Genomic DNA, 27,670 nt, shown 5'->3' with positions numbered 1-27,670 from the left:
ACAGAATCTGTACATTTAACAGAATTGTGGGTCATCTTAATTGCGTCGAGTGCCCAAATATTAACGTTGCTGACTTCTATATGAGAGTGGCAAATGATTATTGAACCTTCGTTTCTTCACTATTTGCATGCGTTAAAATTTCTTTTTTAACTTCCTTGGCACTACTCATAGAGTTACTATGGTGATACCACACGAGTGAGACCGTAAAGTTTCAAACAATATTGTAGGGAACTCTATGAGTGAGACAACACGAAGCTGTGTTGCATCCAGTCATCGCTATCGACAAGCGCATCACGCGTTGTGCACTTTCTCTGTCGTATGCATATTGTTTGGTATTCGTAGCTGTGATCGCGCCGGACTGGTGGTTATATTGTCACCTGCTTATTCGCGGCCAGTTTTTTTATCTTTCTGACTTCCATTTCCAAATTGTGACTGTTGCACGAGTAATGGCTGGCGGAGACAGTGATGTAGTGTACAAGGTGTCCGAGGTAAGTGTCCGCGAAGGCAGTTTTGTGCACTCATGACAAAGTTTGCGGCGTGAAATTCGCTTCAGCGCGTGCGTTGCGTACGCTAGCATTCATCCGGTTTTTCATTTTAGGATGATAAAAGCGATGATCTGCTTGACGACGAAGCGTTGATAAAGGCATACAACCGTGCAGTCTCTACGAATGAGGTATGTCTTTCGAATACATGCATTGTCGACATAAGTGCGTAATGTGTCTGCAAGCTTGCTTCTCAATCAATTAATTTCGTTTCAGAGTGATATAGGATCTGGCAAACAGGTGACGTCATCTGGAGCGGGACCCCATAAACAACAAAAGAAGAAAGGAAACAAGAAAAACGATGCTCACCATACCCAGCAGAAAGCACGAGTACGGCACCTTATTACCGACGTTTCACAGCATAAATAGTTGGTGATATGATTGTATTAATTACATTTCAGGTAGCCGTAACTTTGCTCAAGAACGTTTCTGTGCGCTTACTCAATCATTAAGCAAAGTCGTCATCTTACAAATTTTGTTTTGAAAGACTGGCCAAGTGTTTCTACTTTAACATTGCCTTATAAGGTTTCGAGTTGGTTTGACATACCACCGCTAACAGTCAAAAACAACTTTTAAGATTTATTTCTTGAGTGTCTGTATTATCCACTTAACACGAATAACAGTAGGCATGCAATTGGTATGCAATAATGCTTGTTCTTATCCAATATGATTGTGTTGACTTTGACATTAGTCAGAAATTGTTGTAAAGTACTGTGCCACTAAGTGGTTAATTGAACATTCATTGCTGGATCCTAATCAAATATGCACCCTCACAAACGCACATTTTTTCTGCACTGTGTGTCCTTGCTGCTATTCTTGGTGTTGTTTAGGTGTCCTGTTTATCGGCCAGGCACGTAGCAGGTGAGGCCAGTATTACTTGACTAAGGCATATGTGTCTACATCTTGAGTACTTGAAATTCAGCAAATCTGGGGTGTGTTGAGCACTGTTTCGGTTGTTTTTCTCAGTGCCTTGACAGCAGCTGGTATGGTCACTTACATTCTAGGAATGGAAAGTTGGAGATTTCTGCCGGTGCGTCTACTCAGTTGACGGGCAGTGCTATGAGGCCAAAGTGAAGTCCGTGGACCATGACACGTGCGTTGTTCGTTATGTTGGGTACGGCAATGAAGAGGAGGTCTACCTCTCGGAATTGCTCCCATCAGAAGGGAAATTTGCACGCCAGCGGCAGACCGAACAAGCCAAACGAGAAAATGTAAGTGCCAAATATGTTAATGTCAGGACAGTGTGCCAGGACGGCGCATCTGTTGCAAGCAGAGTAATATACTTACCTCCCACTTTCGTTATCTATTTTGCATTGATCAGCGACATAAGAAAATGCTCTGAAATCATCTCTGGAAGCTAGTTCTTTCCATTTTTTGGCCATGCCGAATGGAGCAATATCCTGTAGTCCGTGAATTTTAAGCTGCCATTCTGTTGTTTCAGTGCTTACATTTGTAAAAAGATTTGTTCAGTCGGAGTATTAACTCAGGCCAGTTTAGTGTCCTTAGTTTTTGTACTTATTCTTTGATTAAGACAATTGAAAATCAGAAATGGCTATTTATGGTCAGGCTGTTCACCGCTTTCTGAGGCGGTGCAGTTAGACACTTGCGGTCTGCCGAACAAGAAAGTGTTCCGACGAGGAAGTGCAAGCCATTGTGTGAGTGTTAGGAAGAAGACGGAGGAGTGATGTTACAGGCAGCAGAGTTTCTGGTTGCTTTCAGTGCTTTCCCGGGGCGTTCCCTGAGAGCTTGCAGGACGGTATAGACTTGTGCGTACATTTCTATTGAACTTGTGATGGTACAAGCATAGCTTTCGGTGCTGGGGAGGCGGCTGCATAGCACACTGGCCCGTTGAGCATAAGGCAGTCTGAAGGGCAGCCACAGTATCCACGAGCCAAAAAGTTTCGTAATCATCTTCTGCAGCTAATCGGATTGAGGTGGTTTGTTTGGGATGCCTGCAGTTAGTAGCCAAGGGATCCCCTTGAGTTCGTCGGGCAGCTCAGCTAGCTCGCACAATTCTTTCTCTCCTGAGAAAGCAGGACCATTCGAATGTTTGAGGGAATTTTTTTAAGAAAAATGTCTCAAATCAAGACACTGGCAAGTCTGTCAGCTGCCATGCCAAATAATTGCTGCATATGATGATGCAGATAGTTTGGAGTGCAGTCACTAAAGTCAGCTTCATGAAAAAGGTGCTGCAGACACTGGCGCTTAGAGGGCATAGCCGTGCAAATTAGTGTTGCCTTCAATGGGCCATGTGCATTGTCTGTTAGTGTAGAAAGCAGCAAGTCTCAGACTTCACTAGCAAATAATGTGGCATGCTGCTCACCACAATGTTGTACTTTGTGAGATCTGCAGGGATGTGCGGTGCAGCAAATTGTGAGTCTGACTGGATAAACCATAGTTTGGTCTCCTCCCTCCAAGAGGCAGGCAATTTAACGTCAGTGATGGAAAGTGTTTAAGGGGGAGGGTACAGCATATTGAGGCCATAGCTTCTGGTCCGGTCCACCAATGTGGGAGGGACACAAGCATGGTTGAAGAAGCCAGGCCCGAGCAATTCGTGCATCCTTCAAACCTCTGCAGCTCAATAGGGCACTCATACTATTCCCTCTCCCACACACTGCGTGATCACACTTCAGCAGTACTGAAAGACTGGAAATGGCCTCCTGGCTGCATGTGTCTTCTCCAGCGCAGCCTGAAGTCACAATGTTGCTATATTCAAGGTATAGGGACATGAGAGAAATAATCATAGCCATACCTAACAGGACGGACTGGCAACCTTTGTGTTATGTTCCAGTCAACAAATTTATATGGCTAAAACATTGCCAGTTGTATGCATGACTGAAGTTGTGCCTGGCTGCACAGATCGCAGCAGTGTTTCTATTGGTGGCTGTAACTTGTCTGTCTCTCCCCCATTCCTTATCAGAGAACCAGTTAATTTTCTTTCAGCTGCCCTGCACTGATATGGTGCTGGTGCATCCATACCTGTTTCCTTTGGTAGTATTTTGCTGTTTTCGCTTGTAATTTTCTCAGCAGCTGAGTCATTTCCTGATGCATAACAAATTCTACAACATTTCAAAGACCATAGTTTGTCACTTTAGTTAGAGTTCAGGTTTGCCTTTAGCATCTCTCTAGGTCAGATGGGACGAAAATATAGGTCCAGCTATTGAAAATTGCAGCCAGCCTTTCTGTGGCATTTTCCTTGGTTCATGCAACTTTTATCAATAGTTTATTTCCATCCATCAGCCCTCATCTTGACATTTGTAAGCCTATGAAGTCTCACCATTCCTTTTTCGGGTATGTCAAGCATTTCACTGTTGTACTTGATCTGTTCCATTGTTACTGAAAATTTGGCTTTTTGTTCTTTACAGAATTTGGTTATGCCAACAGTTTGGGGTGCATGTTGCTGCACTCACTAAGCAGTTTATAATTAATTTTGTAGGTGGAAACCTTGTTAATGAAGCACTGTGGCTTTTTTTTTACTGCATCCATTATATATTCTTGCTCTGACTCGGATAACAATGCCATATTGACAGTGTTCGGCAATTCAAATGCAATAATCAGCCTGCGTGGCAGCTGGTGTTTTTTGCCCTCGTGATGCATTGTGGCTTCATTTGGCCTCCTTGTAACGCTAAGAATTTGTCACATGTTGGACACGTCTCGCATAATATGAATATTCAGTGCAGTCTGCATTCTTGTATTGCTATGAAAATTTCTGACAATTCTTTGCTAACATCTTTGAACTATTGCAACACAGGCCCATGGGTCTCCGACACCACCCAGTGAAGACGACCACAGCGCACCTACAGCTCACGGTCCTCGAATGAGTGATAGTTATTCCCAGTACCATGTGAGTAATATTTTCCTGAAAATTTAATTTCTTTTTTGTTTCTGAGGGACAAACTTGAGGCAACCTTTGAGTAGAGTAGATCTCGGCCTATGGTATAGTGGAACCTTGTTCCTTTGAACTCCAAGGAGGCCAGAAAATTACTCAAATAAAATGGACTTCGCATAAAAGAGAGCACCTTTGAAAAGTATTGCACTCAATAATGTGCGCGGTACATCAGCAGGGGCTGCTTAAAAGTTGAATAAACACAGTCCGAAATATTTAATTTGTCAAAAAATAAGTCTTTATTTCACAAATGGCCAGGAAAGCTGGACAGTGTGTCGGTGCACATGTGCGTACATCCAAACTGGTCAGTCTATCTTTTGACCATTGTCATGGCTGTCGAAAGCTAGTTCCCCAAATGTATCAAATCACCGTTCCCTGCAACTTGAACAGAGGCCGACCATGCTGCGATAGCTGTATGTTCGCAGATTTCTTTGCAGCAGTCACTGTCCGGCAGCTCCCGCACTGAACTGCTTATGGATGAGCGTTGCCTGCAGGCAACATACCAGGAAAAAAAATCTTTTCTTGCCGAGTTTCAGTATTGAGTAAGAACTTTCTGGCTAAATGCCTTTGGCCAACATAGAATGACAGGCAGCAAGTTAGTGCCTGCTGCCTGTTATTTGTTGATTTAGAGCAAGAACACAGAACAAAAAGGAGGAAGTTTGGCATGTGACCTGCTTTCTTTTGAAAGCGTGGGCAGATGAGACAGATCAATACAAGATTTCCGGCTGCACTGCTGTCACACTCATATGTAAAGCAAATGTAATGTACACCTATGGTTCGCATATGGTGAGAGTCATCTGTACAAACTGCAAACAAAGCCACGAGTGGCTTGGAGGGAAGCTCACTTCCTGTTTCTTGCCTGGTGCTTTCCTCCTATCACTGAAAAAGTTTCTACAATATGTTTCGTTCCTTTAATATCTTTTCATTGATTATGTTTATTCTCGATGTGTTTTGCCCATTTAGATAGAAAATGAGCTTTCTTTTTTTCCACGTATATAAATATACCATCATTAAAAAAAATTGTTTCCCTCTTAAATGGAGACATGAAGGGTGGAGTTTGGGCTGTTCGAAGCTGCTTGATGACTGCAAACATTAAAAATTCTTAATGGCAGTCAGAGGAGTTGCTGAAGGCCATGTTGCAGTTAACACATAAAGCAACAAACCTGGATACTCGGAACTGGCTTGTGCCGTTGCTTTGGCGGAGTTGGCCACAGCTGCATCAACTAAGTGTCCAGGCAGACTGTGTTATTCACTTTCAAGGAGACATTGCAGAGATGGGCTATGCAGCAAATTGTGACTCTGCCTGGATAAACCATAGTTCGAGGTCTACCCTTCAAGGGACAAGCAATTTAACGTCGATGATGGAAAGCGTTGAAGGGGGATGCAGTATCTTGAGGCTGTAGCACTTGTTTCTAGTCCAGGCCACTAATGTATGTCGCTTTTATATTCAACTCAGGGGCCGAATCGAGACAGCGTCATGCAGGCGCGGTAACAAGGAGTTCGAATTCTCGAGTGGCACACTGTAAGGTGCCTGAAGTTTCCTCAAAGCTACATAAATTATCAATTGGTAACTACCGTATGACTGAAGCCTGATACCTTACCATGTGTATTTCGAAGTGCCCTCTCGAAAATGAGACATTAACTTCAGCTGCAAAGGATAAAAGAAGGTTAAATCACACTGGTGTGCTCCGTGGGCTGCATCCCTATCGGAAAACGCCTCATCATTTAGCGCTAGTCATTTTTTGGCGAAGCAGAACCCCTTAAAAGCGTAAATCTTTACTTCGTCAATTATTTGCTTATCTGCTGAAGTGCAGCGCATTACCCTAGTTTCATGTAGAGGTGGAGCAAGCATTGTTCGTCTAGCATATCACACAAGCTAAAAGGCTCGTAGTACACGTCATTATGGCGGCTAGTGACGCATCAGGCTTTTACCTTTTTTCCGAAAGGCAGTCCGCGAGAGCGAGAAATTTAGTTCGAAATAATTGTTGCCTGGTTCTTAGAGTTCATATTTGTTAAAGTATTTCCTTATTCATGTGACTCTGCCTGGACCAATCATACAAGTTCAGATTATCTGTTAATTGTAATTAAGAAATATTGAATTATTACGATTTCACTGTAAATGGAAACCTTGACATAAGAATATAGCTGGATGTAGTAAACAACGAATTCTGCAATAAAAGTCAGTAAGCACCTGTGCCCTAAACTCTGCCATTTCTGGCATGAGCATTTCCTTAGGTCGTGTCAGAAGTGCGTATCTCATGACCTAGAATGCGCAGTGATTTTCTGACAAACCTGCTTAGCTGTGAGCACTAGCTGTATTCGCTGTTAGTGCTTCCACAGTAAACTTGAACGGAATGCTATCGACTGCAAGGGTTTGAAAAACTTTATGGTACAGTTCCGATTCCTCCATTTACAGCGAAGCTGTGTACCTCCACCCCCCTATGCACTTCTCGTGTCCGTGGTCAAAAACTCGACCAATCACAGCAGGAGGTGCATGCCGTGTGCACTGCTGGCTTCCTTGCAGCACCACCGGATGGTGCTTGCCTCCACAGCACCGGCGCCAATGCAGGCAATGTGAGGAAAAGAAAAAAACAAGAGCCAGAATGCTTGCCATTGCGCATAGCGTTTGCTGCAAGCATTTCCCGGTAAAGGTTACAGTTGCATAAGCTGCAGTTGCTGGGAAGTGGCAACTGTAGCATACGAAGCAGGGCATGATGGAACTTCACTTACTTACGTAAAAGAAGAAGCCACCTAGCAACTCCTCTAATTTGTGTTCTGATGGCACTATGGAAAGACCACGCATAGTCAGGACTCTGAAAGAGCAGTGTGAATGCAATAAGTGGGGACGGGCGCAACAACATCAATATGCACTACGGCATCATGCTCAGGCTAGATAGGATGCAGCGGCTCCTGCCCAAACCAAGCCACGCACAGTTAGGACGCCTGAAGAGCAGCATGAATAGGATGAGCGACCAAAGAAACAGCAACATTAATAATGCACAACGGCGTCATGTTCAAGCTCGGCTGGACCCAGTTCAAGGCTACGTCACATCGGTCCATCGGATCAGGCGATACTACAGCTTCGCTGGCCAAACACCTTCACAGTGTGCATTGGAGACCATTTATTTATTTTGTGACAAGGTTGTCGCATGGTGCTCCCTCCTGATTGCATTAGACATGGACGGACTTGTTTGATTGTGTGTTGTTCCACCATATTGCTTTGCTGTGCTTGTCCACTGTTCTAATATGATGGCTGCCATGAAACGGCAGCACCAGCCCTTCTCCGCAAAGCTGGAGATAATCATCAGAGTCGAATGCGGAGAAAAGAAGTCCAATGTCGTCGCAGCCTGCATCATCCCAAGAAGCATGCCGAGTACGATATTGAAAAACAAGGCTGGTATTAAGGCTAAGGCTGAGAAGAGGCTGTCTGCCTTCAGTGCCCGATAAGAATGCACGGCTGCATGTGAAGATGTCAAGGCAGCAGTTTAAAAGTGGTTCCTCAATGGTTGGTCGCGAAATATCTGTTTATGGCCCCATGATCAAATAGGAAGGGAAGGGAAGGATTTCGCTTTCAATCACAATAGACCTGACTTTCATGGTGGCTCTAATTGGTTGCAGTGCTTCAAAGAGCATCACAAAAGCTGTGCAGTGGATGTTAACAATGTCAGCAAGTAGATAGAGTAAAATCAGAATGTCATTACAACAAGGTATCATCCGCATAATATATTTAATGCTGACAAGACTGCTTTGTTCTGGCAGATGCTGTCTGATGACAAGTCATTCAGTCAAGTTGTGCGAAAGTCAGCAAAGCTGGAATGTTAGTGTTGCTCACCACCAACGTGGATGGATCGACTAAGCTTCGACTACTTGTGATTGGAAAGAGCGAATCACCACGATGCTTAAAGATACACTTTCTGTTACGGTGGCCTACAGGTTTAACGGAAAGCATGTATGACCAGTGAACTTTTTGGCAAGTGCCTCAAGTCTTCGAATGATGACTTGATAAGCCAAGGGGAAAAGGTCTGCTCGCTCATTGATAACTGCTCTGGTCACTGTTGTAACGTCAGCATCAGAAACATTGAACATTGTTTGCTGCCGTTGCACACAGTGTTGGTGCTGGAGCCTTTAGATCATGGTATCATGCTTGCACTGAAAGCAAGCTACAGAAAGTGCCTCATGCGATGGATCTTGCAATACCTCTGCACTGACCGAGAGCTGAAAATCAATCCCCTGAGTGCACTTTTAATGTTGAATGCATCACAGAATGACTTCAAAAAAGAAACAATTCACAACTGCTTTCATCATTCTAGTCTGAGAATTTCCGGTGAGGCTGGTGCAAACATTTTATCTGACAAGTGAGATGAATCACTTGATGAACTTGATTTGTGGATCCAGACATCCGACTTTCCGGGTGCCGTTTGTGATGTGATGGGACGGCAGCAACTGACTTCGTCTTCGTTGTCAGCACTGTTGAGACTACCAGAAAGCTCGCCGATGAAGACATCATTGCCAATCTCCGCTGGTGCCAGTAACTGTGAATACTCAACATGTTGTGGCCCATCCACATGTTTCAATGCACTTGGTGGACTGAGCGTTGTTTGCTGCTACTGTGTGTCAGTGGAAGACTGTGGGCTCTGCTGTTCTTAGTCACTCAACAATGTTGAATAATGTATGCTGAGCAGTGCTTTGAAAATTAAAAACAAAAATGGTCGGAGGCTATTTTTCGTACTAATGTGGCCCGCGGTACATGTAGTATTTAGAAATTAAAGAAGTTGTTTATGAGATGAATTTCACAATGTATGAAATGCATCTTATAAACAACTTCTTATGACTTCATAGATAACTTATGAGATGCATTTTATACATTGTCAAATTCTTTAGGAGTTCTGTGTCAAATTATACAATATGTATATGGAGCTAATTCCCATTTTATTGCGAGTTCGACATACTATACTTGGGTTCAATTGTAGTTAGAGTTCCTTGTTTTTGGGTTAAACCCGGTAATTCTCAATTTGTGTACCCTGAACAAATTTTATTAAAATCGGGTTACAGTGGACTCTTTAACCAGAACCTCAAGATACCAGGGAAATTGGTTCCGTTTATCAGGAGTTCCATCTACTGAGGGGAAAAGCAAAATAGAATTGCGTGAAGGGTCACTCAAATTCAAAAATTTTCGTCTCAATGAAAATGAAAATTACATTTATTAAAATTTTTCCGTTTATCGAGATTCCACTTATATCCAATTTCTTTTTGTAATTTGCCCCTTCTTTCCCAAATGATAATAATAAATGCAGTTGTTACGAAACTAATGAACTCTGTCCACCTAGTGTGAGCAAATGGTCAAGATATGTCGCATTGATCATATAATTTGTATATATATACATATATATATATAGAACAATGCATATGCCTCCTTTTTACTTAACACTTGGGGTATGCGAATAACAAAATTTTCAAATACAAGTCGAATACAAATACTTAGCATCAAATATCGAATAATGATATCCACATGCATTTATTAGCAAGTTGGTTTACTTTAACATGATGTTGGAACATTGCCATTGCATTATCATAGGTAAAAAAATTTAACTAGTGAGCCGTTATACTAAAAAGATAGTGTGTTTGGCTCATTTTATCTTTGCAAAATTTAGTCATTTCCGTTGTCTGTTCTTGGGCAAACCTGTACCTTATTATACTGCACCAATTTCCTGTAATATCAGACACATTGGACCCTGTACCAGCTGTCACTCACTGCATTTGCTGTCAAGCAATAAGCTCAGGATTGGGGCTGAAACTTGCTCAGGATTGGGGCTGAAACTTGGGCGCCCTTGCTGTTGGCAAACCGGTGCCCCTTGCTACTGAGAGGCTGGCTTTTGTGCAAATCTTCTGCGTCCAGGGGCTAAGCATGTTTTACGGGTGAAATATCGCCAGGTGCATGAAATTTTTGCAAAATTCAGCACAAAATTGTGCACACTTTCTTTGATTAGATCAAAATAAGTGCTAAAAACCAAGTTTTCTCCCGCACAGTCAGCAATATATCCGATTTGTTTCGAATATTTGTATCCAATCGAATATTTGAAAATTGTCGAATACCTAGTTTTTGAATTGAATTCAAATATTAAAAATATAATATTCGATAATATTAAAAATTTGCAGATATTCGCATGCCCCTACTTAACACCCAAGAAAAGTAATGCAGCATATCTAATATATTCAGCCCCTGCTGGCCTTGAGTGGACGAAAGCTTGTTGCTTTTTATTACCTGCAATTACATAAATATGTATCTGTGCATGCACTGGGAGGCCATAACAAGCAATACTGTAGCTGAAAAGGATGACAGTGTATCAATCACAAGAAAGAAGTTCTTGAGAAGGTGGCTGTTTCCACGACAAAAGCCTGCAGATGTTGCAGGAAAATTAGTTCCGAGCTGGACAAATCACTGAAGTTGTAATCTTTTGAAAGGCTTTGATGTACTGAAAAATGTAGCCAGGACAGATGGAGTAGTGTTCGAGCTGTGCAGTGGATTACAGTTCTCAGTGAAAAGCATTGAACAAATGTTTGCCACTATGTTTCTTTTTTAAAGCTTGATTCACTTGATTTGCATCCACAGCATGGTAATGAAATATCTAAACAAGGCTTATTTACTGTGCTGTCTTTTCAGGACACGCCATTTCATTCATCACACTCGCTACCACCAGCTCCGCCACTCGAGCCTCTCCTAGGTAGGCTCCCTCCATTTATGGTGAGTCATGTTCTACGACTAGCTTAATCATACACAAAGCCCTTGCCAATGCCTGGAGTAAGCTGCTTGTCTAGTATAAAGTGTACTCCAAATAACTTCCTCCTCATTTAGTGGCAGTTGGACTTGTTGGTTTGATGTAGATTAACAAAACAGTGTTCAAGGAAATGTGTTCTTGAAACGGCAATTAGTAAATGAGCTCTTCACTTCCCCCAATGACTTTTCAACTGTGTATACAGTGCTTTACTCATGAGATTAAAAAAAAATTTCTTCCACATGAATAAATTATTGTGTGCCTTCAAGTGACACTGAAGATAAACATAAAATCAGTGGATGCTGGCAAAGTAGTCCCAAAAAACTGCATTTGTCATTCATTTCGTGGAAAAAAAGAAGGCTTACTGCAGGAAATGGAGGCCAAGCTCTCTTTTGCAGAATTTCACACCTTGACCCCAGTGCTGGCAAATAAGTTGTACCCTACGGGTGTCAGAAGTATCGTATATACTTCTCAATTCTAATGTGCACCTTTCTTTTCCTGGTAAAGTTTAGTGTCTATATTTATTGTCCTTTTGAAATATCTACCACTCATTCTTGCATCTACATTGCAATTATTTATTGACATACGCGACTTCATGCCATTCATATCTCATCATAGGGCTACAGAAAAATGAGAATAACTAAGCATCCAGGGCAAGTTCTTTGCAAGACCAATGTGCAAAAATGCTTTAGCATAAACAACTTCGACAGTCTAAATGTCAATGGCAGGTGCAACTTGCCAACAGAATCTTAGCATCTAGTGTAAACAGCAGCTCTTCCTTATTAACTCATTTGGCAGTCGCCTTATACAAGATTGTCACTGAGGTGTGAGCACACAGGCTCTTCTTTGCTTAAGCTATTCTCTTTTCTTCTTTTTTTTTTTGGTTTAGACTGGACCCGCCGTGGTTGCTCAGTGGCTATGGTGTTGTGCTGCTGAGCACGAGGTCACACGGGATCGAATCCTGGCCACTGCGGCCGCATTTTGATGGGGGCGAAATGCAAAAACACCTGTGTGCTTAGATTTAGGTGCACGTTAAAGAACCCCAGGTGGTCGAAATTTCTGGAGTCCCCCACTACGGCGTGCCTCATAATCAGAAAGTGGTTTTGGCACGTAAAACCCCATAATTTCATTTTTTAAGCCGGGAGTACTGAACCCTATTTACGTGTAATTCAAACAGTGTGCTTTTTGTTACTCACATGTGTTACAACATATTTTATGTTTTATTGCCTTTCACACTTCAAGGGATACTGAATAAAAATGTGAAAAACTGAAGAACGCATCAGAATTTCACTCAGAAGACGCGAATATTAAGATACAGAATGTTTGTAGCACATATTTTTTAATAGATGGCTGTAGTCTCAGAGTTTGATGAGAATGTGCCAGCCGCAAGCAAGGCCGCGTGGGGTGGCGCGATGATAGCGGTGACTTCATGCCTACCTGTGGCAGCAGCATGCGGATAAAGACAGCAAGCTCTTAGCATAGCTTAGCTGATGTCTGCACACCTTGTGCTGTGTGAACGTATCGAGAGAGGTAGAGGAATAACGGAAAATGGAGAGGGGTTAACTAAGTAGGATAGTCGGTTTGCTCTCCTGCACTGGGTAAATGGGAGTCTAAAAGAGGAAAAGAGTACACTATCGGTGCAAGTGCAGGCAAAAACGAAATGTACAAAGTATCGCTGAAGCGTAATCACTTGCACTTGTGAGCTCATAAGTATACAAAATGCTAAGGAAAGGGACGCACAAGTGACGACTGTGAGTCTGACGTACTGTAGAAGACACAAGGTACGATCTGGCGTCCGCTTGTACTAGCAATCACGCACCAGTGATTTTGAACAAGTTACAACGGGATGCGGCATCGAATTGTATGCCGAACGAATGACAAACTGCCTGGATGTCCTTATACAACGGTGGGGGCGATCAGACGGCCACAGCCAAGCAGAATTCAGAATATGTGTGATGTTGCCTGACACATAGTTGGTGCCTTCAGTGTGCCTGTCCTCATCGGTCCAGTCACCCCGGCCGAGGCATTTGCATCCATTGCCACTCGTAGCAGCACAAAAACTGGCTGCAGTTTGTTTCTGATATGAAGTGGTAACTATTAGAATAAGATTATGCCGAAATAGCTCCTGTTCTGCAACTACTGACGAAATGAGGAGCTGTAGTGCGAGAGCATTTCGCAGCCATGCAGCACACACCAACCTTCTCAGCGAGAGGCATATCTCTTAGTTTGCACATTTGCTGTTCTTACCAGGATTGTCAAGAAAGCCAACTTTTTGTTTACGGGTCATCTACTTGTACAAACATTAATTGTGTAGGTGAAAATAAGTGCTCTATAATGAGGTGGAGCTAGCTCGCAAGCACCATCGGCTGCGGTGTCCAGCGAGCTCTGCCTACCGGCCCTACCAGCGGCTGCCGGCAGAATTGTCAGTTGATGGCGCGCAGTGTTTGTTGCTTGTGCCGGAATGCTTTTATTGACAATGTTAGTGTAAAACAAAGCAGCGCCCTCCAAAGATGTCTGTTGCGTGCCTGGTGATGAGCTTTAGAAACCTTCTGAGCGTACATACAAGGTGCAGAGTCTAGGAGGAGTGCACGCCACGGGGCTTCATACTGTTTCCACAGAAGTCATCGACATTGGCTCGGGGCTCTCCCTGATGGTCAACTTGTCAGGGTCAGGAGACTGTCCATGACAGTCGTTACCACTTCCACAGGGTGCAGCGGTTGTCGCCTCAAAGGGGGGCATCTTTGTTTGTCTGTCAAAGTTGGCATCGGGCCCCGTCACTATCTCAGCGGGTGCTGGTGAAGGCGCTGCCTCATGGGAAGCACCCAAAGAATGCGCATTGCCATTTTTGGATGCAACACCACAAAGAAACAACACACTGCACGTCGTTCATTGCAATTTATACTGTTCTTCACTAGCCGAGGTGCAGATTACATGAGCAGGTGGTTGATGGGGAATCAGTGAGTGCTGCAGTGTGGCCTTGGCTATCACTTCGATCTCCAGGAAGAATCACGGAGGCCACATCAGCTGTATCCGGTAGTATCAATGTCACATCCTGTGTATTGCGGCACAGCTTCTAGGTGCGCTTGTTTATGAGAAAATTGTTAAGTTCGTAATTTTGTGTTGATTTCTTTCTAAAAGCAGTGCTGTGTTTTCCACTTTTAGTGCCTGAGCTGTTGTTTGGGTTAAATATGTTGATGGCAAAATCTCTATTCAGTATCTCTTTAAATTAGACTGTCACACAAGCTTGTAAAGAGATGCCTAATAGCAGCCATTTCTTAGTTAGCCTTAGCTGCACTACAGTAACTCCACCTTCAAACGTACTAGGTGTAGATAATGTGGCTATCATTACCAAAGCCCAGTGAAGTTTACCGAAAGCTATCTGCCTGTTGTATTAGTATTATACTACCAACACAATAATGCAGATTACATATCTATCTGTAGAAGTATGCACCTATTTACTAAAGAGGCCCTGAAACACTTTGTGAACATAGTAAAATGTTTCTCAACATGTAAATATTATTTCATTGCATGCAGCTAGGAATTTACAAGCTCGTGCCAGAAACAGTGAATAGCCACTTGCGCTCGCCTCTGCGCTGTCATCGTGCAGTGTCACCACGAGCAGCGGGATCTGCCAGTAGCTGCTGGCTGATTTCATAATTGCAAGAATATCCTCAGTAATATTATTAGTATTGCTAATTGTGAGTCAGATAAAATTAACATGTATATGTCTGCAATCTCAACAAGACAGAAAGATAATTTCATTTTTGCATTGCCAGTCTACACATGAGCGTTGTGCATAGCTGCATATGCTGCGTGTGGCCTCCGAGTTAGCTGTGGCCTAGTGTAGCCCCAGGGTGCTGTGGTCAGGCCTCCTTGCTGCCAAGAAACTCAACTTTTGGGCAGGACCTCCTTGGCTTCTTCCCTCTGTAGTTTCCCTCTGTAGTAGCAAAGACGGAAAGAAGAGAGAAAGCCACTTATTGGTGTGATAACTACGTCAAACTTCACTAACAACCTGAAGGATCAAAAGATTTTTGCATCGGAAGATTAATGAGGCAACGTCCTTTAATAATGAGGTTATTCTTTCATTAGAAAAGTGTTTCAGAGTTCCGTTAAGGTGCGCAACATGGCTATGTCACTTGGTTATACAAAGTACCACTTCAGAAATCTCAAATCTGATTTGGATGTCTACCTAAAACATGTTCTAATGAAAGCTCCATGGAAAGTACTAAGTTTTAAATGGATAATCTTGAGTTTGCACTCATTGGTCACCATTGTTGGCAATTCATGCAAAGGCTTTCTCACTGTACTGCGTAATATATGGTGTTATGGCCACTTTTACAGTTGTACAAACATGCACTCTGGACTTACAAGTCCGTCATGCTTACCGGTCACAGCAGCACTCTAGAACCACAACGTAGAATTAGTAACAGCACAGAGTCTTTAAAGGGACACTATAGAGGCAAATAATTTGAGATGTGCTAGTAAGTTAGCCTCCTTCAGTACCAAAAGAAGGCCACACTTGCTGTGAGGGAAGCTTGGTAAGACAGAAGAGACGCAAATACAAAAGATGGGTGGCGGCATTGCCCTAAAGTCCCACATCATCTTGCCATGACATCGGGAATTTTAACTGTGTAGGCTCTAGCCCAGTTAATTTTTTATTGGTAGAGATGAAGTACATTATATACAGTGGACACTCTTAAACGGGGCCTCAAAAGACCAGGGATATTGCTTCCGTTTATCAGAAGTTCCATACATTGCAGAGAGCATCGCATGAATGCACAACCAACCAACCATGAGGATGGTGTTCCATTTAAGCAGCAGTTTCGTTTGCGCAATTTTCGTTTGTTGAGACTCCACTGTATTCTAAATGAGTCAAAGACGGAACTTGCGAAGTTTCAAGAAATCTTATTTAGCCACAACAGCCCAAATATGAAAGAAATACTTTAATATCGGTGGCACCGCACTGATATAGCGGAGCTGGGGTTTTGTCGTGAAATTCATATCTTCTTTCCTAACATCAATGTAATACTGCAAAATTAACGGAAACATAGTTTCAGTGCATACCTTATCAGTCAAAACTGGTTTAAGTGTTTCTCTTTAGTGTTCCTTTAAGGTGGCAGAACACATGTTCTGGAACTAAAGTTCCTGTTACTGGAATTGCACTGTCATAAGAAGGACACATTTATGTAAAGTACAGATTTGACCATTAAAGACTGCCTTCAGCGTGGAAATGCTCATGAATATCTACTCACGCATATACACATGCACATTTCTTTATTAGGAAACTGCAGTGTTTTGCCTTCAAAGCAGCATCGAAACATATTTTTCAAGCATCTGATGTATTGTTGCATTACAGAATGAACAGCAGCGCATGCTTGTGCAACCAAGCAATCACTCTTTGTGCAGTTAGTTCTTTCACCCATCATGTTACATGATCATTTATTAATTTTGTCATAGGTCATCAGTATATGGCACACAGTTTCACCTTACTAGGTGTCACCAGTATTATTGTCCTCACCTACTTTGTCCCATTGTCTCTTTTAGATGATGCATCATGGTTGACCTCTTCATACATCCTACTTGGCAGTCCACATGCAACTGAATAGTAAACTGATACATTTTACCTTGCAGGGCCATGCCTTCAGTTTGAAAGGACTTATGAGAGAACTCATTACAGTCGCCGACCGATTTTCCGGACTCCAAAAATTCGGACATGTTCGATTATTCGGTCAGCTTCGCGGCACCGCCGTTCTCCCCATAGACCATAATGTATAACAACTGCCGAAAGTTCGGACATCTTGCAACCTCTCATCTGATTTTTCGGACTCTCCTTGAGCCAACTCGGTCGAGAGCACCGTGCACCAACTCTGATTTGTTTCTTCGCGCACGACGCTGCGAGCAGGTTTATTCCATGGCCGCGTTTTTTCTTTTGTGTGACTGGTGTCGGCACGGCGGTGTTTGCTTTGTGTGCTGTGTCGAGGTTTCGGCGATCCAACGCGGCATACGGAAACATCGCGTCAAGTCTCTAATGGCGCCGACAGTGCCCGCGCAGACTGCGCTGCGGAATGCCGGCAAGCGGGTGCCGGGAGGCCTGAGATTTGCTGCCTTTCGATGTGCTCCCTACCGATGCGGAAAATGTTCTGCCGAGACTTGCGCAGTGGTTGCATTGCGATTCCAGACACCGTCTCAATGACAGTTTCACAGGTAGTGACACTGCTGTATTGACATGCGCAGAACTCGACGACGGCGAGATCATTCGTCAGGTTTCTGCTGCACCGCCGGACGATGACCGAGTCGGAAGTTGCCGCACCATGTGCTACGCTGCCGTCGCATGCGGATCGTGTACAAGCAGCGACTGTGCTTTCAGCCGCCTATAGAGACCGTACGACCCTCTCCGAGATTCAGGCTTATCCGATTGCGCGTAAACGGAACAGCGTGCAACGGCGCATTCACGATTTCTTTAAGCCTACTGGCGAGCCCGAATAAGTGCGTGGAAATAAAGGATTTCATTTTTTTTTTTGCTTAATCTGCTTTTTCGGAAACCTGTTTATTCGGACATTTCCGCAGTCCCCATGAGGTCCGAATAAACGGTCAGCGACTGTAGATGAAAAATCCCATAGGAAATAATCATTTCAACCCTGTCATCATTCTAGTGTAGCAAGGCCTCAGAAGCTGGAAGCAAAGCACTGACACTCATGGGCAGTTGAAATCACTGATTATTTGTGCAGTGTTACTCACTCCAGGTGCAACGTGTGGCCATTACACCACTATGGCAAAATAATAGCAGCTAGAATAGTCCATTCACACGTCATGGTCACGGTTACGACAATCTGTCTGAGGTACTTCAACCCTGTTTACAAAATTTTATACCACAGGTTACGACAATTTGTTACTTAAATTCAGAAAGGCAGTATTAATAATATAAGCAATGCACTCATCTGAAAAAAACACAAGAACAGCCATGCTACAAGTATGCTCATGTGACGCACGAGACTTGCACTGGGAATAACTGGGTTGCAAGTTGTAAACTTATGTGAAGAACTACTTATGCCACTGAAGTGCAGTGCCATTGGTGTGGCAAAACTGAAGTGCTGCTGCTAGAGCATCACTGCAATGCTAGAGCCCAGATACACAACAGAATCTAATGTTAAGTTCATTACTACAGCTTCATGATAGAAAGATGCATGTTGTGTGCAGCTATCTTGACTGCTGCTCTCTACAGGGTATTTGCCATCCATTGCAAAAGGGATGCCACACGTTTCAGCATGCCTTTCGCAGCCCTAACTAGTGAACAAAGCGAATATCTCTGTGTTTGAGCAAAGTGACACTCTCGTTATAATTTCCATAAGGTCTCTCTTTTGTAGACATTACAATTTTTTGGGGGCTGTTGTGTTTACCTTACGCTTTTGTAGAGTGTATAATATTTCAGTCGCAAAACAATATTCTGAGTGACTCAAGGTGACTGCTACTAGCCTCATCAAGGTGACGATCCTGTATAGCACCAAAGAAAGTGAGGGTGGGGGGCTCGACAAAAATAGTGAACGAGGAGGGAGCGGGACTGTGAGCATCTGCCTGTGGCCTCATCCTCCAGCAGTAATTTACAAAGACTTCGAAGTTTGTTTCTGGATATGTGAACTGCCTTGTAATATTGATCTAGGGAAGCACTTGGTCATGTCATACCTTCACACATTTTTATCTTTGTCTTTCACTCACCTTCAGAAGCAATCCATTCCACCGCCGCCTCCCATTGCTCATGGTGACCTCCCGAACAACGAGGAAGCACTGGCCTCCATGCTTATGTCATGGTATATGACCGGCTACCATACTGGCTACTACCAGGTAAGCAGTACTTCAAGTTTTAAGAGGCCGACATGCCAACGCTTTATTAATTTGTTTCTTGCACTGCCAAATCACCAGTTATGAATGACAGTACAAGATCTACGCACATGTAACTGTGTGTTCTTTTTTTCTGTGTGGTTTCTGAATATTGTCATGTTGTGGTGACTGTGTATAACACAACAGCAAGACTGAATGATGAAAGTAACATTTTATTGGGCGAAAGTGTGCCCACAAAAGCAAGTTAACTCAAGGCACAGTGGTAGCAACGAACACGGTAGGCGATCACCGAAATCTCATCTCGCAGTACAGCGGGTCGGCTTTTATACATGAGTCATAGAAGTTTCCAGAGTAATCGCTGGTGCCTGCGTGTCTTCCATAAAGTACTAGTACTAGTACATAATTCGTGTCACGTATACGATCAGATTATACATGCTTCGGTGACAACAGACAATGCATAGGACCATAGATAACATTCCAGTGGGTTCCAATCTTGCAGGCATGTCTTGTGTGGTCACTGGAGAAAGATAAACAAGCACACATGTCAGTATGGTTGAACCTCATTATGATGAAGTAGCATCCTGCGAGGAAGTACCTTTGTCATATGCCATATTCGTTATAAGATTGAACAATGATATTGTTTAAAAAATTTGGTGGTCATGTCTGTGTAAAAGAAATGCAAGCATTATGTTTTCCACAGGCCAGTGGAGTGTGTGCTGCAGATTTTGACCACCCATTGGTAGCGCGTCATGGCAGTGTGTGGCTTAGAAACAATGATACAACCTTTGTCCGTGAAGCTTCGAGACTGATATATTTTCTTCTCTAGAAATGATTCCCCAAAACAAATGTTGGTGCGTATGTGTAGCGCCATCTTTTCGGGCTAATCTGAGCTATGTATGTTAATTGCTGCGGCAGCCGCTAGATGGCACTACATGTAGAAAAATACGTTGTCACTAGTCGTCTGCGCATTCAGCTGTGAGTGAATGTGGAGCGATAGACGTCCACCTTGAACAGCGTGTAAACTTAAAATTCTGTGTGAAGCTTGGCAAGACAGTCACACAGACGTATGTGCCACACAGACGTACTTCGTGGCGCTTACGGCAACGAGACATTATCACGGGCGCGAGTTTTGGAGTGGCACAAGAGGTTCATTTTGGGGAGAACGTCGGTGGAAGACGACACAAGGCAGGGGTGCCCTGCAACCTCACGGAATTTCAAACAATGTGGCTCGGATCAAGGAGATCGTACAGCAAGACCGCACCATTACAGTCTGCATGCTATTGGATGTTCTCGACATTAGTAAGACAACATGCCACCAAATTTTGCGTGAGAACTTGGGGAAACGAAAGCTGAGTGCCAGGCTTGCGCCGCAATCACTCCCTCACACGGGACGAGAAGGACACGCGGGCAACAGTGAGCGCTGATTTGCTCTCCGAGGCAGAGAAGGATGCTGCATTCGTCAACAGCATTATTGCTGAAGACGAAACATAGTGTTTTCAATACGATCCTCAAACAAAGAGGCAGTGCACCGAATGACGGTCCACAAGCTCTCCGTTGTTGAGAAAGGTGCGGCGACAGAAGACCAAAAGAAGGACGATGCTGATAGTCTTTTTCGATGCCAGAGGTGTCATGCACCACGAGTTCGTCCCACAGGGGCAGACGGTGAATCAGGAGTTTTATGTCCGCGTGCTCCAATACATGCGTGATGCACTGCGATGCCGTCGCCCTGACTTATGGGCATCTGGACAATGGAGCGTTCTCCACGATAACGCAAGGCCGCACACTGCTCTCTGCGTGACAAAATTTCTCGCCAAGCACAGCATTACTGTACTTCCCCATCCGCCATACTCGCCTGACCTCTCCCCATGCGATTTTTCCCCGTTTCCTCGTGTGAAGAGAGCTCTAAAAGGTCGCTGGATGGGGAGCGTGGAGGCCATTCAGGACGCCACGGCAAAGGCACTGACAGCTCTGTCAAAAGAAGCGTTTTCCAACTGTTTCCAAGACCTCAAGAAGCATTGGAAGCTATGTATAGACTGCAAGGGAGACTATTTCAAAGGGGTGCTGCACAAATGATTTCAATGTTAAACGCATTATTTTTAATGGACTCAGTCTCGGAACATTACGGACAAAGGTTGTAAATTGCATACATGCACTTTGCATCATCACTAGACAGTTTTTGCAGAGCGTTACTGTATATGTTATACGGTGTATGGTATATGAAATAAATAGCCGATTTAGCCACTTGTTTCTTGCTGTGACAAATGAGAGCAAGTATCACCAGCGAATTAGAATCAAAGTGTGCAGCCGGTGTAGCCATGTCGTTATGCAAACGCAGTATATGGCGGGAGTGTTCTGGGAAACTTATACTGGAGCCTGCTAAACTCCGCACATCCGCAGTCATAGCAGCCGGTATGTAGTAATGCTCACAATGTATGGTAACACTCTGCTAAAACTCTCGACTGATGCACAGCCGTGTGATAGGTACAACCACATGGGATCCCATGTGGAAACCACTAGCATTTTTTCTAGCCGCTTGTGATGAATTGCTTCCCGCATTTTCCTTGCACGCAAGTGTACGCTTCTGACTATCTTGCAAACATGTGCGCTGCATCACAACAGACATTCGCACCTCGCGCTGGACCGCTCTTTTCCTACAGATATCCAACTCCATCCTGCAGCAGTATCTCCACAGGTGCGCATTCGCCGTGCTGCAGTAGTAATGCCTCGTTTCTGTCCAATTCGAAGTTTTGGCACAACAGTTCGCCACTGTCTCCTTCTCATCAGGCCATGGGCACGTAGCTTTAGCACTCAGTGTACTGCCCTTAATTAAATTGGCAAACTTGCAGGTGCAAGTCAAAATCAGTTGGCACAGGAGAGGGGTAATTGGTGATCGCAGGGAGAGGCCTTCGTCCTGCAGTGGACATAAATAGGCTGATGATGATGATGTGATGAATTTGCTTACATTTCAAACAAAATTATGCATGGCAGCTGCTTTGTATTTATTTACTATATCAAAACAGTGCTTTTTACATGCTCAAAAATTTTTCGGCAGTTGGTTTTTGTCACTTGCTGCAGCTTTGTTTGCAAAACTCAGCGCTTATTACAGAGACCTATGCAGATATAATCTGCTTAAAGAACAATTTCAAGCTTCTCGCAGTGGTGCGCTAAGCGACACCTTGCCTGTTACAGAGAGATATTGAGACGACCACACAAGTAGTTCAACCAACACTGCCGGCTCAGTGCTAAGGGCGTTGCTTAGCCTAACCTGCTTCACTTCAAAGTGGGAGTGTGCACTGCTTCAAAAATAGCTGCCAGTGATTCCAAATTGCATTGTCTTGAGAACATGATCCTTCTCATTGTATCAATTCGCATGATAGAGGAAGATAGACAGTAGTGATTCACGGCATGCAGGCTACAAAGAGCAGTAGTCGAGCCATCTCACAAGTAATGCAGTGTGGCGGCCAAACACGAGCTCCGAGAGTGTCACAGCTCTCGCTCGTGCTAATCATTTGGCAGTAATCGTCGCCTGTCACGAAAGAATAAACTAAGACACATTTAATCTATCAACCATGGCTTTGTGTGAAAAACGCGTAACCGCTGTTTGTGCCATTGGCGGCAGTAAGGCAGTTGGACAGGCTGCTAGCATGCAGGGGAGTGGCAGCGATGGCAGAGATAGTACTTAAACCCAATTTTTCCCTGACAGGGAAATACTGCCGCTATGTGAATAAATCTGTTAGATTGCCATTTGTCAAAGGGTAGCACCCAGAAAAGGATGGCCAGTGAGTGATGGCCAGTGGCTGCTTTTTGTTTTTATGAGTATCGCGTAAATATTTTTTTAAAATTGATTTTGCTTTGGAATGTTGAATTGTTTTTGCAATTGTCTTCAGCTTCTAATAATCAAACAGTAGATGACAGTACATGCTACGCTTCATCTTTTCACAACATGCCGCAGACTTAATTTTGAGTGCACTCGAACCTCGTTATAGCAAAACGGGATATAATGAAATAATGGCTTCAGCAATGTAAAGGAAATCCCCATAGAGATCCATGTATTTCAGAGCTTGTTTTAATGAAGTCAGATTGTCCCACCAATGGACGTAACAAACTAGATTCGTTTCTGAAACTAAAAGATACCCGACCATTGCATGTAGAGCACATCCCTTTCCATGGGGTTTTGCTCTCACCCTCGGCAGCAGTTCAAGACTCCTGCGTACCCACCTTGAATATGTTGTCGATCAACACTGGTCTTTCTCACCACTGCGCGTAGCTGCACACCTGTGCACGAGCACCTGCTCACTATCGCACTTCTCCACTGACCCCTCTCTCCCTCTCTCTCTCTCTTTCTCTTGCGCATGCCTGGCTGCGTGAGCTGTGCGACGCTGCATAGCTGCGTGCGATGGTGTGAAAGATTAGTGCACTCACTTCTCTCTCACTACGGCGCGCCGCATAGGCAGCTGCAGCTGGGCCTAGCCTCAGAGATCTCCCCGGTGCAATATTAGAGGTCACACCCAGGCCATGCATTCACATCACTCTCTTCGTGCAGCTCAGCGCATAGACTGGCTGCTGGGCGTGGCCTCCGAGATTGCATTGGCATCGGTGCAGTTTTGGAGCCCAAAACCCGGCCCAGCCAAGCCAGCGCGGTTAAGTTCGCTAACCTCCTTGATCACGCTGCGGAGTACTGTGTTGTGTGCCACGTTCTTCTCAACCGCAATGAGCCAAGTCAAAGCAGGCACAAACGACCACCACAATGGAACGGAAGGCAGCTATATAAAGACTGTAGTGTCAGGGGCCAAGTTATGTGTTGTACGTCGAAGATTCTTTTGATGTTTTATTCAGATTCCATTGCATGCGGGGCTGTGTAGCAGCTCCACAGGCTGCAAGGTCGTATTCTTATTTCCATGTTTACAATTGTGCACCCCATTCGGCATGTATTGCAGTAGAATGTACTTCGAATGTAATGGGCCTTCCTCACTGGATTATTCTGGTTTGTTGTAACGAGCATCAAGTCTACTGGAGGTCTAGTGAAGCATTAGTACCAAATCTGGCAACTGCAGTTGCCTGTAGTGTGGACAGGAGATAGCCTTGTCAGTCACATTGTAGCCTGAAGTAAATTTAAAGCAGTTGATCTTAAAGGCCAACTGCAATGAGATGTCACTTAGGCTAAATTGACTATAAATGCTGAGAAAAGACTCCCAAAGTAGTCTTGGCAAAGCCGCAGGGCTGGTCATTGCCTAATTTTGTTATTAGTAGTATTAAATAGCGCCTATGCAGACGACACATGTACCTGGTGGCAAAGTGGTAGCGATGCGGGTATAACAAATATTGAAGAACCGTACATAATTCTTGATCTCTCAGTTGCGTCTAGGCAGCCAGGTGCGCTGCTCGCTCATCATTTGCGAGATGATAGGCGTCTCCCTCAGCGTGCATTCTCCCTTTTGCACTCGTGATTTCAGCTGTTGCAAGAATGCCAATGCATTGCATGGCCGTCAGGTGCTCAAATACATACTCGAACATAAGCAATGGCTGTGCAGTACACAACGCTGAGTAGAGGAATGCTGAGCACATCTTTCCTGTCCCAACTTTCAGAGCAAAAGCACGCACAGCGGCGCAGCAGGCAAGTGAGACACGGACCAGCCAGTGTGCTCAAAGCATGTATAAACTGCAGTTTGCAAAGCTTCACAAGCTACATTTCGACAGCACAGTCACTTACCCATCAAGATCTGCTTGGCAAATGCTTTCTCAGCTTGGCTATAAGTACTACATGCCGCATTGGCACACGAAAACCGAACGTTGGTAACGTTCAGAATTGTATTCAAGGACGACATTATGGAGCGATCATTTCAGGTAGGGCATCATCTTAAAGATATTTTGTATGTCTGTACATCGGACATATCAAAGTAGACGAACGAAATACTTTCTGACACAGCTCCAGAAACGAGCAGGAACCGCATACTGCATTTGTCACAAAGGAGAAGATGGCGCAGCAGCCATGGTGTAGATGCGGTGGCAAGCCATGCAGGAATGCACTGCTGGCAGAATGAAATATGCGAAGCTTTATCACGGCCACAGTCTGGCCTGTCTGGCCATCAGTTTATGCACACTTAGCACCGAGCCCCTCTAGCACAGCCATGCCAAGCCTCGGCTACTTATCATCCTTTACTTTTCTGATCAGTTGACGAGTCCAGTGCTTCCAGCGTGCCAGGCAATGGCTGGTGAAGTTGGATACACCATGCCGGAGTTTCTAAGATCGTTAAAATTTTACCCTGTGCTTTAAACGTGACCTGCAGCAGCGCCGTTATCAGTTTTGCCGCAGCACTAGCAGACAAGTGCACAACGAACGAGCGTTTCTTTGTTGGTCGGAGACGCAAGTGCAACACGCTTAGACATAGACTTAGACAACATGGACAATAAGATAGTGAAAAATGTTTGGATTCAATGGATACTTCGCATTAAAAGAACGTTGCGGGCTTATAACAGCGTTGTCACAGCGCACAAATCAGTGAACAAAGTATACTAATTCTGTGGCTAACAGACGTGCGGGACCAGTTCACTGAAACACCAGAATGGAAACAACTAAGGAAAGCCATAGCCTCCTCTCGAGGAGGCCTTGAGAAAGCAAACAGCACGGGTGCTGGTTCTCCCCATTCTTCACTGTACGTCACTGCTGGCACTTCTTTTTTTTCAGTTTCAGTATGAAAATTATGATTTTTGCAAGCGCTTTGTAACGCATTTACCTGTATTTCAAGCGTAAGATTTCGCACGGGGGCCTGCATGTCTAAATTATCTGAAATTGGGCTTTTTATGCGGCCGGAAAGCTCATTACAGTTAGCTTTTAAAGCATTAACATTGTTTTGCACTGTGTATCTGGTAACGCTGGAGGCATGATAATGTGACGCATCATGGTGAGTGAATGTGATGTGAGCTTCTAGTAGTAGATGTAGTTGTAGCTTCTAGTAGTAGATATAGTGTATGCATTTTCACTGCATACATTAGTGATGGAAGAAATACCTGTTAACGTAAACGTTCCAACAGATGAGAACCAAGTTTAACATAGTCAGCTGTGCTTACAAACTGTTTGGCAGGAATTGCAACATTAAGTATTACTAAAATCTGGTACAGCCATAGGATTGTTCAGGCTGCTCACTTATCTAAAATTATGGCATAGACTGTTGTGCACAGACATGGTAACATGCAGGGACCATATGATTTGTCCCTTAAGATTCCTTAAGTTAGAAATAGAACTTATACATTGTTAAAGTCAACCTCCACTGTGAGCGAGTTGTGATGGTATTCTGCTGATGAGCAGAAGATTGCAGGTTGAACTCTGTTTCTGGAGCTGCATTCTAGTGAAGACAGAATGCGGAAACACTAATTTACTTGAATTAGTTACATGTTTCAAAAGAGAATACCAGGTGATTAAAGTTAATGTAGAGCCTTTACGTACAGTGTCCGTCGGGGCCAGGGTAATGCTCTGGTACATTAGACCAACCCAGCTAGTCACTCATGGGTACAAACCAAAATATTTGGCCTAAAATCTTAAAGGTGTGAACTGCAGCTTTTGTGTCCATACATTAAGCACTGCCTCTGAAGTTCACGTGAAACGTGAATATCAAGAGTAGCAATTTTAGCTTGAAACAAGCCAATACATAGTATATTATGTCATGTTCTTAGCATTCTCGTATAATAATCAATTGATTCATTTTTCTTTTCTTTTTTCTTTTCAGGGCTTGCAAGAAGCAAAGTCAAGCAAAAGGGAATGTTGCTGCTGCAGATTCAATAGTCACAAGTGATTAGCCAGGCTGTATGTAAACGCTGAAAGCAGAGCACGCCATCCTTTGGTTGTTCTTGTGATTTAATATTTGCCTGGCAGCAAGCATTCGAGAAGTCTTCCGTGAACCTTTTTTGCATTTTTTATTGCAAGCAGTCTGAACACATGCTTAATTATATTGAACTGCACCACTTCTCTAGTCATATTTTGCCTTAGGCTGAACTCTTTCATGCACTTGGTTGTGTTGGGTTCAAGTTTCCTGTAATCTTTGCTTTACCGCATTAATCCATAGCAGGTGAGTAAAGCTTAAGACTATGGAAAAAAACAGGATTTGCCTCATCTTCAATTCAATTCATGTTGGGGCCTTTGAAATGTTGAAAGCAGTTGGTCTTACATACTATCCTATAAAATTAATTCGGCCAACTGTTGTGATGACTCGCACACAACTCTTGTTCACTTTTGCAATTTCAACACGTCTGCGAGTCACTGTGATCTACTTTCAGTGAGTTAAAATATTCGGGCTTGTTCTTGAGTGAACAAGTTGAGGGAATGCAAGCAGGCAGCTAAACTACAAGGTGCCGAAAACCACTACAACTCACCATGGGAAGGAAAAGCCATAACAATACACTTTCGGGATCACCATTCTACGTGTTACCACAGCGGTGAAATCAAGGGCTTCTACTTGGAACTTTTTCAAGGGTTTACACACTTGGCACGTGCAACAGTGAAAATATAAGGTGGAACCCTTTTGGAAAGATGTCGTTGGTGTACAAGTTGGTATAACTAGAAATTACTTACAGGGAAGAAATGGCAACCAGTGTAGGCCTTTGTTTCAAATTCAGGCTGCTATGACCACTTGAATACA

At 43.8% G+C, this 27,670-nt stretch overlaps 1 protein-coding gene across 1 annotated transcript; it reads left to right on the top strand.

Annotated features, from left to right (window-relative positions):
* Positions 1-276: 276 nt before the first annotated feature.
* On the top strand, positions 277-26,996 carry LOC135900399 (survival motor neuron protein-like). The gene is made up of 8 exons (XM_065429890.1): positions 277-488; positions 599-673; positions 759-872; positions 1,547-1,753; positions 4,294-4,386; positions 11,090-11,170; positions 18,921-19,040; positions 26,762-26,996. Exons 1-8 carry the CDS (start codon positions 447-449, stop codon positions 26,825-26,827), a joined length of 798 nt encoding a protein of 265 aa, XP_065285962.1. The 5' UTR covers positions 277-446; the 3' UTR covers positions 26,828-26,996.
* Positions 26,997-27,670: the final 674 nt, after the last annotated feature.

Source organism: Dermacentor albipictus, chromosome 1, assembly GCF_038994185.2.
Source record: "Dermacentor albipictus isolate Rhodes 1998 colony chromosome 1, USDA_Dalb.pri_finalv2, whole genome shotgun sequence".
NCBI classification, from domain to species: Eukaryota; Metazoa; Arthropoda; class Arachnida; order Ixodida; family Ixodidae; genus Dermacentor; species Dermacentor albipictus.
The sequence above is the reverse complement of the archived record's forward strand: the minus strand, read 5'-3'. Positions and strand labels throughout refer to the sequence as shown.

Bases quoted from the DNA above. Each gene is read 5' to 3' on its own strand.
- LOC135900399 (XM_065429890.1), top strand. From the start codon at position 447: ATGGCTGGCGGAGACAGTGATGTAGTGTACAAGGTGTCCGAG. The intron at 1,754-4,293 runs GTAAGTGCCAAA...ATTGCAACACAG, and splicing joins AACAAGCCAAACGAGAAAAT to GCCCATGGGTCTCCGACACC. The intron at 19,041-26,761 runs GTAAGCAGTACT...TTTTCTTTTCAG, and splicing joins ACCATACTGGCTACTACCAG to GGCTTGCAAGAAGCAAAGTC.